General features: G+C 67.8%; 1 protein-coding gene across 1 annotated transcript in view; it reads left to right on the plus strand.

Annotated features, from left to right (window-relative positions):
* Positions 1 to 18,951, plus strand: part of FBRSL1 (fibrosin like 1) — a 66,042-nt gene that overhangs the window by 44,615 nt on the left and 2,476 nt on the right. Inside the window, 15 exon segments of the mRNA XM_045534141.1 lie at positions 6,602 to 6,647; positions 8,367 to 8,685; positions 8,865 to 9,085; positions 9,656 to 9,724; positions 9,895 to 10,121; positions 10,811 to 10,867; positions 11,023 to 11,118; positions 12,279 to 12,347; positions 12,473 to 12,502; positions 12,644 to 12,715; positions 14,136 to 14,268; positions 17,597 to 17,674; positions 17,868 to 17,951; positions 18,104 to 18,219; positions 18,221 to 18,312. Of these exon segments, the coding sequence (XP_045390097.1) occupies positions 6,602 to 6,647; positions 8,367 to 8,685; positions 8,865 to 9,085; positions 9,656 to 9,724; positions 9,895 to 10,121; positions 10,811 to 10,867; positions 11,023 to 11,118; positions 12,279 to 12,347; positions 12,473 to 12,502; positions 12,644 to 12,715; positions 14,136 to 14,268; positions 17,597 to 17,674; positions 17,868 to 17,951; positions 18,104 to 18,219; positions 18,221 to 18,312 (1,709 nt within the window).

Here is an 18,951-nt window from a genome sequence, read left to right on the forward strand (position 1 = left end):
CTCGGGCCTGGGGCAGGAGGAGGACGGCCAGGGTCCTGCGTCCCACTCAGAGCAGGCTCAGGGAATGGGGACATTTACGGAGGAAGAGGGTGGGTTTCTGGGGTGCCTGGGCCCAGGAGGCTGTGAACCAGCAGCCTTTGCAGAGCTGGCTGCACACAACACGGCGCTGGAGCCTGGGCAGCCCCCGCTTCTGTCCGCAGTCTGCCATCCAGCGTGTATCCCAGGCGGGGCTGCCCCCCCCCCCCGTGCCAGGAGGGCTCGACCAGACTCTGCCACCCCTCCAGACCCACCTGCTCTGCCGACCTAGAGGCTCCCGTGCTGGGGGTGCCCAGGCACTTGGGGAGCCTGCAGGGATGGGTGGGGCTGACCCCAGGGGCAGGTGAGGGGTGGACCACAGTGCACCACGGGCGAGGCCGGGCATCTGTCAGACGCAGGGTGGAGAGTGGCGTTTCCTGGTGGGCGAGGAGGGCAGCTGACCTCGCGGGCGCTCCCTGGCCTCCGCTGCTTTCCCGCCTCTGACGGGCTGGTGAGCCCCACGGCGCCCTCGCCTCACCCCCATCGGACACGGCAGAGCCAGAGCTGTTCCGTGGTGAGGCCACACTCCCATGTGGCTGTGGCCTGCCCAGAACGGTGTGGGGCAGACCCTGAGACCCCTCCTCTCCTCGCTGGCTCCTGGGTTCACTGTGTCAGACGCGCTTCCTCCAGGCCATGCGTGTGGCCCTCCCTGTCCCCGGATCTCGGCAGGCGTCAGTGTGACAGCCACACTGCCCGGGTCTCTGCAGCCCTTGCTGAGGGCTTGTCCTCTGCAGCGTGGTGGCTTCACGGGAGCAGCCTCCTCTGTCTCTTGGCCCCGCGGTGTGTGTGGGGGGCAGTCACTAATGGACGGGGGCTGCGCTGCCCCAGGGTTCTGGGCAGAGCCCCTCCAGGGACCCTCCTGCTCTGTGACGATGACAGATGCAGTTATAATATTGGCTGTTGAACCATAAGCTTTGGATACATGTGCTTCTGAACGCCACCATTAAGTCCCTAAGTGGATTATATATATTTGGTTTGGAAGCCTGATATTTAATATCAGTGTGCTCTCCGGCGGCTGCCTTTATTTCTCTTGATAATCTATCCCCACTCCATTTCCTTCTAGATTTCTAACCTCATTAAATCTTTCATATCACAGCTACTTTCCCTCCTAAACAAAATTAAAGACAGACCTGTTCTAGGTCTTCAAAGTCTAGTTTTACTCCCAAACCGGGGTGGGGAGGGGGGCGGGGATCGAGGGTGCTGCTGTCCAAGCCCCTCCGACACCCGCCAGGATGGAGCCTCCTCAGGGACTGTTAGCGCCCGGCGTGGCCCCGGGAACGATGCTGGAAAACGAAAGTCACGTTCCCTGCAGGAGGATTGCAGTTTGGGTTTCTAGGTGGGTGAGGCCCTGAGACAGGAGCTGGGGGCCGTGTGGAGACCTTGGCCGTGGTCTGACAGCCAGACCCGGGGGGCTTGTCCTGGACCCCTCAGCTCTCAGGGGTCCCACTACTCCTGCCGATCCTGGAGCCAGAAGTAGCCCCTCAATTCCTGCTCCCTGCTCTCCCCACTCCGCTGGCTCCTGGGACCCAGGCTACTGCCAGGGGTGGGGTCTGCATCTCCCAACCCCCGTGGCAGCCTCCGGCTGAGGAGCAGGGGCACAGAGTGGCTGTCCCCTGGGTTGCAGTCAAGCCATCTGGAGAAGGAGGAGGTGACAACAGAACTTTCAGGAGGCCTGAAGATTCAATAGCTCAATTTGTGCAGAGTCCCCAGACTGGGGGGATGATGGTCACCCTGCCCAGGGTCAGGCAGCCAGGCAGGGGCAGAACGAGGACTGTGCCTGGGTCTGTCCCCCTCCTCCCCTCCCCCGCCTGTTCCCGGCAGGCCTCTCTGGAGGCTTCACCACCAGGGCCCCAAGAAGGACGGAAATGACCTCGGTGCAGGGCCCCTCCTGGCTGCCCTGGCCAGGCCGGGTCCCTGAGGTCACCCGGGGGTTCTGGGCGTCTCCGTGGAGCAGCCCACCCCACCCTGGAGGAGCTGTCCTGGCCACACCAGGGGCTCAAATTCCTGCTCAGCCACAAACCAGCCGTGCAGCCAGTGCCGAGTCCCTGTCTGGTTCCTCTCTGCCTGTCCTTGCTAGTGACATGTAAATCTCCAGAGGGTGGACATGCTCGCTCCTAGTGACAGGAAACAGGACTTGGGGGATGATGGTTGTGTGTTTGGTAAATGGTTCAAACACGACGGAGGGCTCCTATTCCCCACCTAGAGGCAGCTTGTGGCGATTTCTTCTGCACCATTGGAGTTCCCTGTGCGTGTCCGAGGCTCATGTTCCCCAGTGTTTCATTCAGTCGCCTTTTGAAAAGGAAAGTGCTGGCCCAGCTTGCATGCCATTCTGTCCCCAAGGCACATCTTGGAGCTGGTCCCCATGGTCCTTGGGAATGGCCGTGGAATGGCTCCACATTGGATGGACCGGCCCCTGATGTGCCCGGCTGCGGCCAGTCCTTCATGCCCAGACATAGGAGCATGTCCCACCGCAAGCTCAGGCCAGGAACCAGGGCGCAGGCCTCCCCCGACCAGGGCTGGCCTTCTGTGCCCTCGGGAGCAGCTTGGAGGGGCGCCGTCCTTAAACTTCCTGACTGCCGGTGGGAGCCGCGCCGCCCCCCTCACCCGGCTTTCTGGCACGCATCGCGACCGAATGGCGCTGTTGGTGTCCTGGTTTTCGGCCTCTGTGCCCGCCGCGATGGAGGGTCCCGCCGGGTGCCCGGGTCGGTGTGGTGCGCGCGGGCCGCGGTTCGTCCCGGATCCCGATTCAAGCCCGCGCCCCGCGGGGCAGCCGGGGCTCCGCGTGCGTAAAACCCGCAGGGGCCCGCTCGGCGACTGCTTGGAGCCGGCTCCGACTGTGCGTCCCCGTTTCGCAGATGGAGAAACCGGGGCCGGGGCAGGCGGGGCTTGCCGCCGGCGGCCGCCCCGGGCTCGGACAGCGGTGCGGGCTCTGTGCTCCCTTCAAGTCCCAGCTGCTCGACCGCGGCACTGACCTCACTTCTCTCGCAGTTTCCCCTCCTGGAGGTGCGGTGGCCGTTGTCCCTAACTCGCTGCTGCGCGTGTCGGAGGAGTCGCGCCCATAAGGCGCTCGGGGCGCCCCGAGCCTGCGCGCCGCTCGGACCCGGAGCCGGCGGCCCGGCGCGGGCAGATCCGCGCCTCGGGGCTGGATTAGTCGGGCCTGCCCGGCCCCGCCCCCGCCCCGCCCGCCGCCTCCCGCCCGCCCCGCGCCCGCCGGCGCCCCGGGCGCGCCCTCTGCCAGGGCGCCCGAGAGCCCCCGAGCGCGGCGGGCACGCGCGCCCCCGGCCCGATCTCTGGCTAAGCGGGGCGCGCCGGGACAGGGGTCGCCCGGACCGGCCGGTGCCCGCGCTCGGCCGCCCGCGTCCATGCAGCCGGGCTCCGGCTCAGGCCGCAGGACTAGTGGCCGTCGCCTGCGGAGCTCGCCGGATCTGCAGCGCCCGCGAGGTGAGAACGCGCTTCGGGCTCCGGAAGACATTCGCGACTTCGGAGGGCCGGGGACGGAAGAGCAGCCGCCCCCCTAGAGGAGCGGGACGCGGGAGAGGCCCCGCGCCTTCCGCCCACCTCGTCTCCCGGGAGCCGAGCGCGCGGAGACCGCGTCCCGCCGGGGGCGCACGTGGCGGCGGGCGGGGACGCAGCCCGGTCGAGGGTCCTGGGCCCCTGGGCCCCGGCCAGGGCACGCGGGGCCGGCGGTGGGGGCGGGGCCGGGCGTCGTGGGGGGCGCGTGCCTTTGTCTGCGCCCCGGCGCGGAATCGGCCACCCGGTTCCCGGCGCCACGCTCACCTGCCCGGAGTTGGAGTCTTTGTCTGGGGCGGGGCGCGGCCGGCTAAGGCTGCGCCGCGTGTCTGGGCCGAGGCTGTTCCCGGGTCGGGCCCTCGCAGACAAAGCGCGCCGCGACCTCCGCCCGCGGCCGGGCTTGTGCGCCTCAGGGGGTCCGCGCCGGCGCTGACACGCTCCCTGCGGCCATGCCCCTCGGCCGGACCGAGCCTGGGCCCGGGGACCTCCCACCTGTACTTGGCCCGGAGTGACCTCCTTCCTTCCGCCCCCACACTGGCTCCGCGCCAGGATTCGAGGCTGCTGTGGCTGCGCGCACCTGGGTCACCTCCGGGTAGATAATGCGCGGGAAGTTGTTAGCGCAGGTCCAGGGGCCCTTCTGGGGCCGCCCGTCGGCTCAGGTCTGCAGGCCCGTCTGGAAGCCTCGTGGTAGAAGGGGGGCTGAGGGCCCTGGAGGGGGCTTGGGTCCCAGAAGGCTGTCTCTGGGCATCTCTAGGAAGGCGCTGGAACCCGGGCCACAGCCTCCCAAAAGTCCCAGGTCTGCTCACAGCCTTCCTGGATGGGCGTGGCCACACCTGGCCAGGTGTCCTGGCTCTTCCTGTGAGGCGGAAGCCGGCCAGCTGTGTGCCTGGGACCTGTGTGGGCACAGGGATCCCTGGGTTGCTCAGACCCAACTTCCTGAGCAGACTCCCTGCTGAGGGCAGGGTGTGCACACAGGGTGGCCCTGGGAGCTCGGCCTTCGCCATCGCTGGTGCCTGGGGGGGGGTGCGCCCCTGCCCTGCCACTCCCACCCTCCCCACCCCCCTTTGGCTGGTACCTGGGGCGCCACCTCATGGCCCTGGAGCCCATGCTCCAGCTGGGGGTGTTGCCCTGAACCCGCAGCGTCTGGTCGCCCAGGTGGGGGTGTGGCGCTTGGGGCCAGCTGTTTCCCTGTGGCCCTGCCCCCAGCAGGTCCCCAGGGGAGCACACCTTTCTGAGACGGCTCCTCTCCTCCGTCCTCTGCCGGGTGTGCAGTGTGGTGGTGCCACCATGTTAGCACAGGTGGTGTCCAGCCAGGGTGGGGTGCAGCCCGGGCCGCGCTGACCTTCGGGAGATCCCTCTGACCTGCCGTCGGTTACCTGGGAGGCCAGGGCCTGCGCCTCGAGGCCGCCGTTTGGGTTGGCTGTGGAATCGCAGGGCAGCAGCTTCGCCTTTCTGTGCTCACCCGGAGACCCCAGCACCTCCCTGCTGCCTGGCCCACTGGTGTCCACCCTGGAAGGTCACCGAGGCAGCCCGGGCCCCGCCTACTCGCTTACCCCACCGGCATCCTTTGGCCGTGCTGGTGGGATCGTGAAGACCTTAGGGTGCCTTGTTACGGAGGGAGGTCGCTGTCACCTGCTCACCGGTGCCAGACCCTGCATGTCCAGCTGCAGAGGGGGCTGCCACAGGCCCGCTGGCCAGTAGGGACCACTCAGACCTGGGACCCTGCGGAGAGGACCCACCCAGTGGGTGCTGATGATGCGGTGGCACGCTCAGTCGGGGGTCCAGGAAAGCCACTGGAGAGCCTGGAGCCAGCCCTGTGAGACCACCGAGAGAGGGGCGGGGCCAAAGAGCCCTGGCTGGGGACAAGTTGAGACTGTGGTCCAGGGCTGTGGGAAGGCTCTGGAATGTTTTAAGTCCGGAGGTGACTCGTTCTGGTTTGGTTTTAAAAGACAGTCTTGGCTGTGTGGAGAATGGATCTCTAAGAGCTAAAACCAGCCCAGGCAATACTACCACCCCGGGAGCTGGCACTGGGGCGCTGCACGGGGCCCAGGCGGGTGGTAACAGGGCCCTCCTGGACCTTGGTGGGGGCCCTGGCAGATGGGGGCATTGTGGGTGGCTTTTGGCCACTGAGAGTGGGGCAGGCAGGCCCAGCGGCCGCACACTCTTCGCTGACCCAGTGGCCTGTTGCTGGGCAGGGAAATGGTGCAGGGAAGTGCAGATCCGTGTAGGGATCACATGAACAGCTGCAGAGCCCTCCAGCGCACGGGGCCTCCGCTCACACCGTCCGCTGGTGGGCGAGGGCCAGGTTCTCACCCCGGCCACCTGCGCCGTCGCGGACGCCCCTCACGCTGCTCTGCGCACACTTGGACGTGTGTCTCTAGGAGAGGAGGAGAGGTGGGCTTGGCGACCCCCAGAGTGGTCACGCTGCCTGCCACTCTCGACGGCGCTGGCCACAGGCCTGTACCTCGGCCATCCCAGGCACAGGGAACGGTCCTGCAGCCGTGTGGGTCGGCATCTCCATCCCGTTCAGCATTTGGCTACCGCCTTCGCCCAGGTGCTGAGCTGGGCTCCCGTGCCGTGCCCTACCTGGTGCACAAGGCCCGTCCCCGACTCTTCTCCGTCGTCTGCCTCTACCTGCCAGGCCGAGGTCCAGTGGGGCCCGCGGGCTCCTGGTGCTGGTTCCCATGCAAGGCGGGGGGGGGGGGGGGGCTTTGCAAAACCCCGGGGCTCCCCCCAGGCCACACCGGCAGGAGCCACTCGGCACCCACGTCCCCTGCTGAGCGGGTGGCGTCCATAGTTCTCTCCCCATCTTCACTCAGACCCCACTCTGAGGAAGCAGAGGGGCGTGCGCAGGCGTACGGGAGCCCAGGACTGAGCGTGAGCGGGTGGGCAGAGGCGTGTGCCGCAGGCCAGGCAGGCTTTCCACACGGGCACAAAGCTCACCCGTCTGCGGTCTCGGGGGCGCTCAGGGCAGGCTCACCCCGGACCCCACCTCTGACCTCTCCTCTCTCTGCAGGCATCTGTGGGCTCCGACAAACTCTTTGCCCCAGCGGCTGATAAAGGTAAGCGCACCTGGCTGGTGTCCCCAGTAGTATGTGGCATTTCTGTGGTCCCTGAAAGTGTTCCAGCCCCCAGCACCTGCCCCCCTGGGCCAGGACAGGCTTTTGTAACCCGAGTCTGTCGGCCGCGAGGGGGCATCCCCTCCTCTGCCAGCTGAGCTCAACAAAGAGGTGGGGGCTCCGGGAATTCCCAGAGCGAGGCCTGGCCGGCAGCGTCTGTGTCCGGTGCTGACTCAGAGCAGAGTCTTGGAGTCTCTGCTCCGCACCCCCGGGGGCCACCACACCCTGTTGCTTGGAAGGCTGCGCCCGGATGTGCTTTGACAGGACCGGCCTTGCTGCCAGCACAGGTGGATGCTGCCAGCGACGCCCCCAGGGTGGGCTCGGCCTTTACACACCTCATGTCCAAGCATCGCGCGCACAGCGGCTTCGGGCTGCGTGGCGTCAGGGTAGGACAGGCACCCCCAGTCCCGGCAGGAGAGAGGCAGCTGGTGCTGGAACCTGCCCAGGGTTGCGGGCTGGTCTGCGTGTCCCCAGCGGGGATGCTTCCGCACCGTGCGCACTGCCAGGTGTCTGCCAGGTGGGCCACGTCCTGTTTGCCCGGCCAAGCCTGCCTCTCTCCAACCTCACGGCTGCTTTCCGTTGGGAAGGGGCAGGGGAGATGGAGAGAGGAGGGGTCCCCGTGAGGCTAAGCCCAGAGGAGAGAGGAGTGCCGGGGAGGTTAGGTAGAGACAGTGCCCTGGGACACCCCAGTTGAGCCCAGCGGGCTCCGTGCTCACCCTTGGCCTCAGGGAGTGGCTTGTGCGGGGCGCAGGGCTGTTGCTGAGGTGGGAGGCGTACCCCCGGGCAAAAAGTGAAGCGGGAAACTTTCCCAGGGGCCCTTGAAGGATGGCTGTGGGGTCAGCGGCCCCTGAGGGCCACAGCTCCGCTGTCCCCAGGCCCTGGGAAGGAAGTGGGAGGTGTGCCGCGTCCTGAAACCTGGGTTTGCTCCTGCACACCTGGAGGAGGCAGGGGTCAGCTCAGGTCCTCCAGGGTGGACACCACCCTCCGCCCGCCCTGGGGAAGGTCTGAGACCCTGCCTGGCACGGCCTCAGCAGGAGGATTTGGGGGTCAAGGGAGCAGCCCTGGGGAGGGTCCATCCACCCTGGGCGGGGACAGTGGCCGAGAAACAGGGGGTGAGGGCAGCTGGGTGGCAGGTGGCCCAAGTCGGGAGCAGCTTCCCTACCACGCTGCCTGGTGCCTTTGCCCAGGTTCCTGGAGGTGGTCACTCCCCTCCTGGGGGTGCTGAAAGGGGAAGGCGGCACCTGCATACTCCGTGCGGCAGCGGAGACGGATGCTCTGGGCCTGCGCAGGGTGGAGGGCGGGCAGGTCCTGCAGGGAGTGGGGCTGGCACGGGCGCAGGAAGATGCAGGTGCAGTCACTGAGTTACTGGGTTCCAACCAGTTCCCCTCTTGGGCCAAGTCCTCAGTGTACCTTGGTTTTGTCTGTAAAGTGGGGTCATGACGGCCCCTACCCCCACGACTCCCTCTGCCATGATGGCCTTGGAGCTGTCAGCTGCGCTCCTGGTGGTGGGGCTGGGCCCCCAGGGCATCGGTGTGGCCTGGGGCAGGGTGCGCGCTCTCCCTGCGCCTGCTTCGGTGGGAGTCGGCCGGCAGCAGGACGCGCTGGGTTGCCGGGAGCAGTCGGAGACCGGACTCCGGGGTCGCAACTGCCGCTCTCCCGCAGGCCCCGCGCGGCGCGAGAAGCCGGAGGCCAAGGCCGGCGCGGTGCCCAAGGTGTCGGGCCTGGAGCGCAGCCGCGAGCTCAGCACCGGGTGCTTCCCGCCCGCCAGCCCCGCGCCCCTCGCCACGCCCTGCGCGGGGGCCCCGCCGGCCCGCACCAGCCCCCTGGTGAAGAAGGAGGCCCCCGCGCCGCCCCGCCACACTCCGCAGCCGCCGCCCGCGCCCCCCCAGCCCCGCGGCGCGCTCCCGACACACGTGCCTGCGTCCCTGGGCGCCTTCGCGGGCCCCGGCCCGGTGGCGCCCCACGGCCTCCACGGCCTCAGGTGAGGGCCTCAGGTGGGGGCGGGGCCTGCGGGCCTCAGGGGGGGGCTTCAGATGGGGGCGGGGCCTGTGGGCCTCAGGTGGGGGCTTCAGATAGGGGCGGGGCCTGCGGGCCTCTGGGGTCCCTGGGCTGGGGGCCGCAGGGAGGGTGCGGGCGGGCGCTGAGCCCCGTGTCCCGCAGCAGGAGCAGCAGCGTGGGCAGCAGTGCCGCCCTCGGCCTGGCGAAGCACGTGTCGCTGTCGCCGCACGGGCCGGGCCCCCACCTGTCTACCTCACACCTGGCGCTCCGGTCCCAGGCGCAGCACCAGCACCACGCAGCAGCCATGTTCGCTGCCCCCGCGACACTGCCCCCGCCCCCGGCGCTGCCCGCCAGCAGCCTGGGCATCCCAGGACACCCCGCTGGTACGTGCGCTCCGCCTGGTCTCTCCTGGGCAGGGTGGGCAGATGCGGGATGCGACCCCCAGGGAGGGGCGTTCGGCGGGGCTCGGCCCAGGGCCCCCTTTCTCTGCGGACCCAGGCAAGTCGCGGGTATGCGCATGGGTGCGCGCACGCGCCCAGACACGCGCACCGACACACGCTCGCGTGCGCACCTGCGGATTCGCTGGGGCCGGGGGCTGTCCTCCGCGCCCTCCGGTGTCGGGGCTGCACCCGCGGGCGGGGCCGGGGAGCAGGGGGTCCAAAGTGACCAGAGCCCCCCCACCCCCACCCCCGCCTCTCTCTCCCGGAGCTTCCGCTGGGGCCAGGTCCTAGTGGCCCGGGCGGGAGGACGTCGCCCTCTGCTGCAGGCGCCCTCCGCGGTTCTGAGTCAGCCCTGCCCGGGGAGGGGCAGCCCGGCGCCCTTGGACAGGACCGGACGGTGGTCGGGGGGGGCTGGACACAGGCTCCCCAGGGTGGCGCCTCTGGAGCCCTCCGAGCCCTGCGTGGCCGAGGGCGGGGCGGCGCGCAGGCTCACCCTGTTCTCTCTCCCTCCAGATGCCAGCCTGTTGGTCTCATTCAGCCAGCCAATCATGTATTGCCAGCCTCATTCGGGGATTCTGATTGGTACTTGGTCACAGGCCCCTCTCTTACCTCCACCCCTGGGCCCGCACCTAGCGAGCGGCCACCACGGCTTGGCCTGCCGAAACCGGGAGTGCCAGGTGACTATCCGCCTCGCCCCGCCGGGAGCCCGCGGCCGACGTGCCTCTCTGTCTCTCTCTCTTTTTCTCTTGTAGATCACGAGCTGCTCAGGCAAGAGCTGAACACGCGGTTTCTGGTGCAGAGCGCCGAGCGGCCTGGCGCCTCCCTGGGCCCGGGGGCTCTGCTGCGGGCGGAGTTCCACCAGCACCAGCACACACACCAACACACACACCAGCACACACACCAGCACCAACACACATTCGCCCCCTTCCCCGCGGGGCTGCCCCCGACGCCGCTCACGCCGCCCGCCGCACCCCCGCCGGTGCGTAGGCCCGCGTGCTGGCAGGGGCGGGGGGCGGGCCGGGCGGGGACATGCAGCAGGCACACGCAGACACACGCGCGCGCGCACACGGGCGGGTGAGGCCGGCGGCGTCTGCCTGGACAGTGGGGCCGGGCCCCGGCCCGCCCTCTGGTCTCCCCTGAGTCACGCCATGAGGTCCCCATCCTGGGCTGTTGTCCTGGGCTTGGGCAGGTGTCCTGTGTCCACGTGTGGGTGACACATCCTTGGGGCCAGTTGTACCCACCATGGGTCCCTATGCCAGGTCTGGAGGCCCAGATAGGACTTAAGGGCCCCAGAGCCCGAGACTCGGTCCACACGTGTTCCCTGGCCCCAGCCCGTGGCTCCTACGCAGCTGCCGTGTGGCCGGGCTTCCTGGCTCCTGCCAGTTGGTCAGTAGCTGGGTGTGTCCCGCATCCCGGGCTTCATGCCCCTCCCCCAGCCATGGCCCTTCTGGGCACACAGACCCCCCACTAGAAAGGGGGCTCCCTGGTTGCAACCCCGGCCCCACTGGGCTGAGTGCAGGGCTGTGGGCCGGCGCGCTTGAGCCTGGGGGCAGCTGGGGGGGCGGGGGGAGTGCGGGGTGCAGGGTGCAGCCAGGGTGGGCAGGCGCTGGGGCCCCCAGGGGGCATCAGGTGTGTACTGGGGGCCTCACCCACCTCGTTCCCTTCCAGTTCGACAAGTACACTCCCAAGCTGGACAGCTCCTACTTCCGACATTCCAACGTGAGTGTGAGTGTCCCCAGTGTTCCCCGGAGCCCGTCCCTGTGTGCCTGCCACGGCGGCCTTGCACCCGGCCAGGGCTTCCTCCCCCGCCATGTCGGGCTAGGCCCTGGGTGCAGAGGGGGGACAGGTGGGGGCCCTGCAGCCTCTCCCTTCTCTTGCAGTTCTTCCCGCCCTTCCCTCCCGCCATCCCGGGACTGCCTGCCCTGCTTCCGCACCCCGGCCCCTTTGGGTCCCTGCAGGGTGCTTTTCAGCCCAAGGTACCAGCTGCTCCTGGCAGGTGGGGCGGGCACAGCGGTGGGTGGGGTTCCAGGTGGGGAGGGGGCGGCAAGACTGCCCCACCCAGCCCTGTCCCAACCTGGGCTCTGCCAGGCAGGGGTATCGGGGGTTCTGGACTGGAAGTGCCCCAGGGAGGGGTGGCAGCGGGCAGAGAGGAGCACGTGGTGGGTCCCGGTGCCCCATGAGAGGCTTCAGCCTCGACACAGAAGACCCTGCCCTGACGAGATCCCCAGCGTGGGCAGCAGCCAGCACAGGGGTGTCCACACCGCGGGAGGCCGGGGGCACAGGAGGCTGTGCCACAGCGCCTTCCCCAGGACAGCGGGCGTGTGTGTCCCTGTCTCCCACCGTGGCCTCGCGAGGGGCATGAGGACAGGTGTTGGCCCCAAGTGGGCCCTGGGCCACTCTAGGTCCCAGCCAGCCCCAACCTCAGGATGCCACTGCAACTGCCACTCACTGCCCACGGCTGCCCTGACGCCCCTAGCCGGGTGGGATAGACCCAGGGGGTCTCTGGGCCCCAGACAACCACCGCCGAGGATTCCAGAGCCTGCCTCAAGAGGAGCGCCTGGGGAGAGGGTTCCCCAAACCTGGACTCCCAGGGCTTCAGCAGCCGGGGGCCTAGAGGCCCTGAGTCGGGTTAGGGGGGGGTCTGTCCTGGCCATGCCCTCTGCGGGCTACTCCTGGGCAGGACAGCGCCCAGAGGGCCATTCCCCGAGGGTAACCACTTGGTGTGGTGTCCATTGCTCTGGCCCAGTGGGAAGGAGCCGGAAGGGCCAGGTTGCTGGCAGGAAAGCTGCCCACGGCCGGTCCCTGCTGCGGGTCATCCGCTCCACGGAGCCCCAGGCGGGGAGCTCAGCCCGTCTGCCCACACTGCAGCTCCCCTTCCTGCGGGAGCTGTCTTGGCCCCGGCAGCAAGTGACTCTCCCAGGGGCAGCCCACCCTCCCCGACACGGCAGTGTCAAGAGCCCCTTCCTGCCGTCGTGGAAACCACTGGATGGAGGGAGTGGTGGTCTCTCCAGGAAGCCAGGCCCCACGCCAGGCAGGGCGGGCGCAGGCCGGTGCCAGAGCCAGGAAGCGGGAGTCGTGGGGGTGGCCGTGGGGTGGTCCCGCACGTGCGCAAGCGCTCTCTCTCCTCTCCCCTCAGACTTCAAACCCGCTGGAGGTAACGGGCCGGGCTGGTGCCATGCACACCCTCCTGCAGAAAGCCCCCGGGGTAGGTGTCACTGGGTGTCCCCCCTGCCCCAGAGGGGTGTCCTGGCAGAGGGGCCGTGTCCCCCGCACCCCCAGGACTTGGCCTCCTGCAGGGCCTGGACCTAACGCTCCTCCCCTGTCCCTCAGGTCTCTGATCCGTACCGGGCGGTGGTCAGGGTGAGTGTGTGCCTGTCCCTGGGGAGAAGGGGCCGGGTGGCCCTGGGGGTGCCCATCACAGGGGAACCTGGGAAAGGCAGAGGGGTGGGAGGAGAGGCCGGCTCCCCCCACCCCGCTGAGCCGTGCCGGGTCCTGTCGCAGAAGCCGGGGAAGTGGTGCGCGGTGCACGTGCAGATCGCGTGGCAGATCTACCACCATCAGCAGAAGATAAAGGTGAGGACAAACCCGGTGGGGCCGGTGGGGGGTCCCGGGGGATTCCCCCACACGTGGCGTCCCCAAGTGCTTCTGGGAGGCCTCCGGGGTGCTGGCGGGAGGCTCCTGCCGGTGTCTGAGGCTGAGGTGAGGGGCGTGTGGAGGCCCCGTCTCCAGCCTGGGGTCAGACCTGGGGGGTGGGAGTGTGCCAAGCGAGCCTGTGTGTGTTCACACGCGTGTGCTCACGTGTCTGACCCGCAGGCATTGGCTGCCTGCCCCTGCCTTCCCCTGAGGGGGCCGTCCCTGTGCCCCTGGGGTGCTCAGGGAACCTGCTGGCTCCGCCCACAGTGGGCCCTCTGCCCTCCCTCCCCCTGACATTATTGAGCGCCTGCTGTGTGCCTGGGTGTTCAGCAGTGCACTGGGTATACCCGAAGCACTCAGAGCTGACGTGCTCCGAGGTGGGTGGGCGGAGAAAGATGCAGCCCCACGGGTGGCTGGAGGGGCACAGTCCCTGCCGGGGAGGCAGGACAGCCAGGCAGTGGCCTCAGCCCCAGGGGACCCTGCGCCCCTGCTGTCCCCAGCACTGCCCCAGGTGACATGCGTTACCTCTGTGGCACTTGTTAAGAGTCATTACGTCCTGTATGCGCTTTGAGGGAGAGTCAGTGGAGAGGGATCTGTGACGAAGCACTGTGTGTTTCGGTGTGTGAACGTTTGGGTGGCACCTCCCGGGAGACACGCCGGGACCCGGAGATGCTCCCAGCATGGTGCCAGTGAGAGTGGTGGGTGGGAGGTGTCACACGTGGCCTCTGTGACTCCCGGCTGCACCCTGGCGGGCATGGGGCACCAGGGTCAGGTCTCACTCGGGGTGAGGGTGCCCCGACGTCACTGCGGCCCTGTGGGAGCCAGAGACAGGCCAAAACACTGGCTGCAGGACGTGCAGGGCAGGAGGGTCGCTGGGACTCCCTTGGCCCCTGCGGCTGCAGCCGGGAGGGCACCAGGGTCCCTTGTGGCTGCCCCTGGGCCTCGAGCCCTGTACCCAGTTCTGCGTGGCCGCCCCGGCCCTGTGTGGCCCACAGCCCTGCCGTGGGGCCGGTGCACGTGGCGGGCGGGGAGTAGTTTTGTTTACTCTTAACAAATTTAACTTTTAAAACTGATACTGATACTAAATTTGGTCATGGGGAACCCCTTAACCATATTTGGAACAACTTAGCTCCATTTTTGAGAATCTAAATACAAAAAAAAAGTTTTCCATGCGATGTCCCCAAATTGAGCTGTGCTGTACGTGTAAAGCGTGCACCAGGCTGGAAAGACCCCACTCGCCCGCTGCAACCGCTCGCCGACCCGTCTCACCGGTCCGAGTGGTCACGACACCCCAGCGTCCCCTGTCGGGAGGTCGGCAAGCGCCAGCCGCCCGTGTCCCCTGGCAGCCCCGTCCTCTCAGCAGGTGCCGCTGGACCCACACAAGCTGGAGGTGGGCGCGAAGCTGGACCTGTTTGGCAGACCCCCCGCCCCGGGCGTGTTTGCCGGGTTCCACTACCCGCAGGACCTGGCGCGGCCGCTCTTCTCCAGCTCAGGTGAGACCCGCGGCACCTGGGGGGGGCGGGGCAGAAACGTCCCCCTGTCCGGCCGGCTCGGGGCCTCAGCGCCGTTTTTGCTTTTGGACACCCCCCACTTACGCCAGAAGGGAGCCCCGTGAGGTTGAGGTGCCGCTGGCGGACTCGTCCCTCGCCCTGGCGTCCCCTGCCCCCAGGCCCCTGTTCTGGCGTCCTGCGCCCGCCGGGGAAGGAGCGAAAGGAGCTGGCGGGAATCCCCACCACCCCCGCGGCCCTTGACCCCCAGCCCCAGCCCCCCAGGGAGGGAGGTGGCACCCGCGCCGAGGGGGTCCCGGCTGCGGCCCCAACCCCGCCCCTGCTCCGCCCACCTGCCGTGCGTACGGCCGTCTCAGCTCCACGCAAACGTCATGTCTGCCTGTCCCTGCGGGCACCAGCGCTTTCCTGGACCAGGCTGAGAGTGCAGCTAACTTGGAAGGAATCCCTCCTCTCCCTACCTGTGAGCAGGCCTCCTCCCTCCTCTCCCTACCTGTGAGCAGGCCTCCTCCCTCCTCTCACTTCCTACCTGTGAGCAGGCCTCCTCCCTCCTCTCCCTACCTGTGAGCAGGCCTCCTCCCTCCTCTCGCTTCCTACCTGTGAGCAGGCCTCCTCCCTCCTCTCCCTACCTGTGCGCAGGCCTCCTCCCTCCTCTCCCTACCTGTGCGCAGGCCTCCCTCCTCTCCCTTCCTACCTGTGAGCAGGCCTCCTCCCTCCTCTCCCTACCTGTGCGCAGGCCTCCTCCCTCCTCTCACTTCCTACCTGTGCCCAGGCCTCCTCCCTCCTCTCACTTCCTACCTGTGCGCAGGCCTCCTCCCTCCTCTCACTTCCTACCTGTGCGCAGGCCTCCTCCCTCCTCTCACTTCCTACCTGTGCCCAGGCCTCCTCCCTCCTCTCACTTCCTACCTGTGCTCAGGCCTCCTCCCTCCTCTCCCTACCTGTGCGCAGGCCTCCTCCCTCCTCTCCCTACCTGTGCACAGGCGTCCTCCCTCCTCTCCCTACCTGTGCACAAGCGTCCTCCCTCCTCTCACTTCCTACCTGTGCGCAGGCCTCCTCCCTCCTCTCCCTACCTGTGCGCAGGCCTCCTCCCTCCTCTCCCTACCTGTGCACAAGCGTCCTCCCTCCTCTCACTTCCTACCTGTGCGCAGGCCTCCTCCCTCCTCTCCCTACCTGTGAGCAGGCGTCCTCCCTCCTCTCACTTCCTACCTGTGCGCAGGCCTCCTCCCTCCTCTCACTTCCTACCTGTGAGCAGGCCTCCTCCCTCCTCTCCCTCCTCTCGCTTCCTACCTGTGAGCAGGCCTCCTCCCTCCTCTCGCTTCCTACCTGTGCGCAGGCCTCCTCCCTCCTCTCGCTTCCTACCTGTGCGCAGGCCTCCTCCCTCCTCTCGCTTCCTACCTGTGCGCAGGCCTCCTCCCTCCTCTCGCTTCCTACCTGTGCGCAGGCGTCCTCCCTCCTCTCGCTTCCTACCTGTGCGCAGGCGTCCTCCCTCCTCTCCCTTCCTACCTGTGCGCAGGCCTCCTCCCTCCTCTCGCTTCCTACCTGTGCGCAGGCCTCCTCCCTCCTCTCGCTTCCTACCTGTGCGCAGGCCTCCTCCCTCCTCTCGCTTCCTACCTGTGAGCAGGCCTCCTCCCTCCTCTCCCTTCCTACCTGTGAGCAGGCCTCCTCCCTCCTCTCGCTTCCTACCTGTGAGCAGGCCTCCTCCCTCCTCTCCCTTCCTACCTGTGAGCAGGTGTTGCTCCCACACAGCGAGACCTGAGAGTGACTCCCAGGTGCTGTGTGTTTCACTGATACTAGGGTTGGCGTTTCTAAAACTACATTTCTTAGCTGGCCGTTGCTAGGAAACAGGATCTGTGCCCTACTCTCTGCATCCGGCAGTCTTGCCTAATTCTTACAAACGCAAGGAAATTCAGATGTAGAATTGTAGATTCCTTCAATACTTTTTGTGTAGAAAGTCATCTCTGCAAGTGACAGTTCTGCTTCTTTATTCCCAACCCGATGAGTCACCTTGATGTGTGAACTGTGGACGTATTTCTGGGGTCCCTTTGCCGACATCTTGTTCCTGACGTGTTATCCCGAATGGCCGTGCATTTCCCTTGGTCGTACTGAGTATCCGGTTCTGCCATGAAGGCTGTTTGTGCTTGTGGGTTACGGGTTTTCCCTTGTCCCTGCTCTCTGAGGAGCTCCCGTGAGGCGCCCTGGCCAGGGTTTGAGCTGCTGGCTTTCCGTTTCTTCCTGAGCCCGTTGGGTGGCTCGAATATTTCCAGCCGGGAGTCGGTCTGTGCAGCCCTGCTCACCCGTCCGCATGGAGCTGTCCCCAGCTCCCGGCCCCGCGGTGCCTGGCCCCGCTCAGCTCTGCCCTGCTTTCCCCTTAATTGCACGGGAGGTTGTTTCTTCCCCGTGTGGAAAGGAACAGCTGTGACTTGGTGCCCGGCTAACGTGTGTGTGCTCACTGGCTCTGCTGTCCTTCCCCGGCAGGGGTTGGAGGTTCCAACGTTGACCCCACGGCTTCTCCCACATGTGGGCTTCAGGCAGCCGGCTCCCCACAGGCCTTGGCGGGCTGTCTCAGCAGTGTGGCGGCTATGCTGTCGTCTCCAGGGTAGACGTGGGTGTCGACTTCCCACGTGGAGCCCTGAGCAGGCCCTGCCCTCCGCAGTGTGGGGGACGCACCTGCCGGGCCCACGGGTGGCCTTCCCCTGGATCAGGGCTAGGAGGGACTTGGAGCAGCCAGGCTGGTCTCGCCAGAAACCCACCCTCTGGAGTGAAGGACGCCCCCCTGCCGAGTGCAGGGTGGGATGCTGGCCCCCACCAGGGCTGGGGGTGTTGCTGGGAGCCAGGGCAGGTGCTGAGGTGGTACCTGTGGGCTGCCCTGGGCCCAGGGGCACACACGCGGCCGCCACGCTCAGTGCCCCAGACAAACCGCTGTCTGTCAGGCCTGTCGTAGGTACCAGGGTCATTTAGCAGCTCTCCTGGGTGAGGACTCCGGGGTGACTGGCTTTGGGAACAGCCAACCAAGGCCACTCCCATGGGGTGCCCCCTCTGTGTCCCTGCCCAAGCCGTGGCCCCCTTCCTCCGGGCACCTCCGTCCCTCTGGCCCCATCCCAGGATGGCCACTGCAGCCCCAGCCACATCCTCCAGGTGTCGGGAGAAGAATAAGTCCCACCCTGCCCTGCCGGACGCACCTTCACCCCACGGTTGGGCCGTTCCAGGAAACAGGCAGCAGAGGTTCCCTCAGGAAACTGGGGTGCCCCCGGGAACCACACTGCAGACAGGGGCCCAGGTGCAGCTCCGGGCCTCTGTCAACTTGGCTCCCCCGCAGGTGCCGCCCATCCCGCCACCAACCCCTTCGGACCCTCAGCTCCCTCGGGCAGCTTTCTGCCCACCGGTCACCTGGCAGGTGGGTGCCCCGGCCTGGGGGGGGTGTGGTCTGGCTTCCTCAGCAGACTGAGGGTTGGGGGTGTCAGGGCAGGAGGGTAACCCTGAGCCCCAGGGCACCCCTGGGATCACATAGGGCGCCCCCCTCAGGCTGGGGAGTCAGGTGGGAGTCCCAGCTGAGCCTAGCTGACCCCTGACCCCTGGTTGCCCCCCAGACCCTTTCAGCAGGTCGAGCAGCTTCGGGGGCCTGGGGAGCTTGGGGAGCCACGCCTTCGGGGGCCTGGGCAGCCACGCTCTGAGTAAGTGACACACACGTGCAGCGCCCTCCCCAGCTGGGCGCACCTCCCCGTAGTGCCCACTCGGGGCCCAGGGGATGGCAGGGCCCTCTGGGGCGCAGTCAGCCAGTGGGGGCCGGACAGCTGGCCTCACACTCCCTGGGTGCTGCCCCCAGCTCCTGGCGGTGGCAGCATCTTTGCCCCCAAGGAGGGCTCCTCGGTGCACGGCCTGCCCAGCCCCCACGAGACCTGGAACCGGCTGCACCGGGCACCGCCCTCCTTCCCCACGCCACCCCCCGTGGCCCAAGTCCATGGACACAGAGCGGGTCTCAGCCCTGACCAACCACGACCGAGAGCCAGACAAGGGCCGGGAGGAGCGTGAGCGGTGAGTGGCGGCTGCCCAGCCTTCCCCTGCCCCATCCCTCCACGCCCCCACCCTGCCCTGCTTGTGCAGAGACCTGGGGGCTCCGGCAGGTCGGACCCAGCCCTGCCTCCGACTCTCCCCATGGAGAAGGGGCCCGGAAAGGGCCTGGTGAGCACAGCCATGTGCTGGCTACGGCTTGCCTTGGGGGTGCACACGGTGGGGGGGGCCGCTGCATGCCCTGGGGGTGCACACAGTGGGGGGGCCACTGCACGCCCTGGGGGTGCACACGGTGGGGGGGCCACTGCATGCCCTGGGGGTGCACACGGTGGGGGGGCCACTGCACACCCTGGGGGTGCACACGGTGGGGGGGTGGCCCGAGGCACCCCTGCAGACGTGGGCTTAGAACCCCTCGCCCATCCCAGGGTGGCCCCAGCCTTCCTGAGACCTTCCTCTCCAAGGACAATGTGGGGGGGCTGGAGGACCCCGCAGTCTGGGGTGGGTGGCTGTCAGGCCTCCACGCATGGGGTGGGAACCAGAGTTTGAGGCAGCAATTCCAGGGCTGGTGCAGCCGGCACCTCCCCACGAGCCCCCTTGTCCCCCCAAGGACTGGAGCCCCCTGACTGCCCAGGGTCCCAGCCTCAGTGCTGGTGCAGAGCTTTG

The sequence above is a fragment of the Lemur catta genome, chromosome 21 (assembly GCF_020740605.2).
Source record: "Lemur catta isolate mLemCat1 chromosome 21, mLemCat1.pri, whole genome shotgun sequence".
NCBI lineage: Eukaryota > Metazoa > Chordata > Mammalia > Primates > Lemuridae > Lemur > Lemur catta.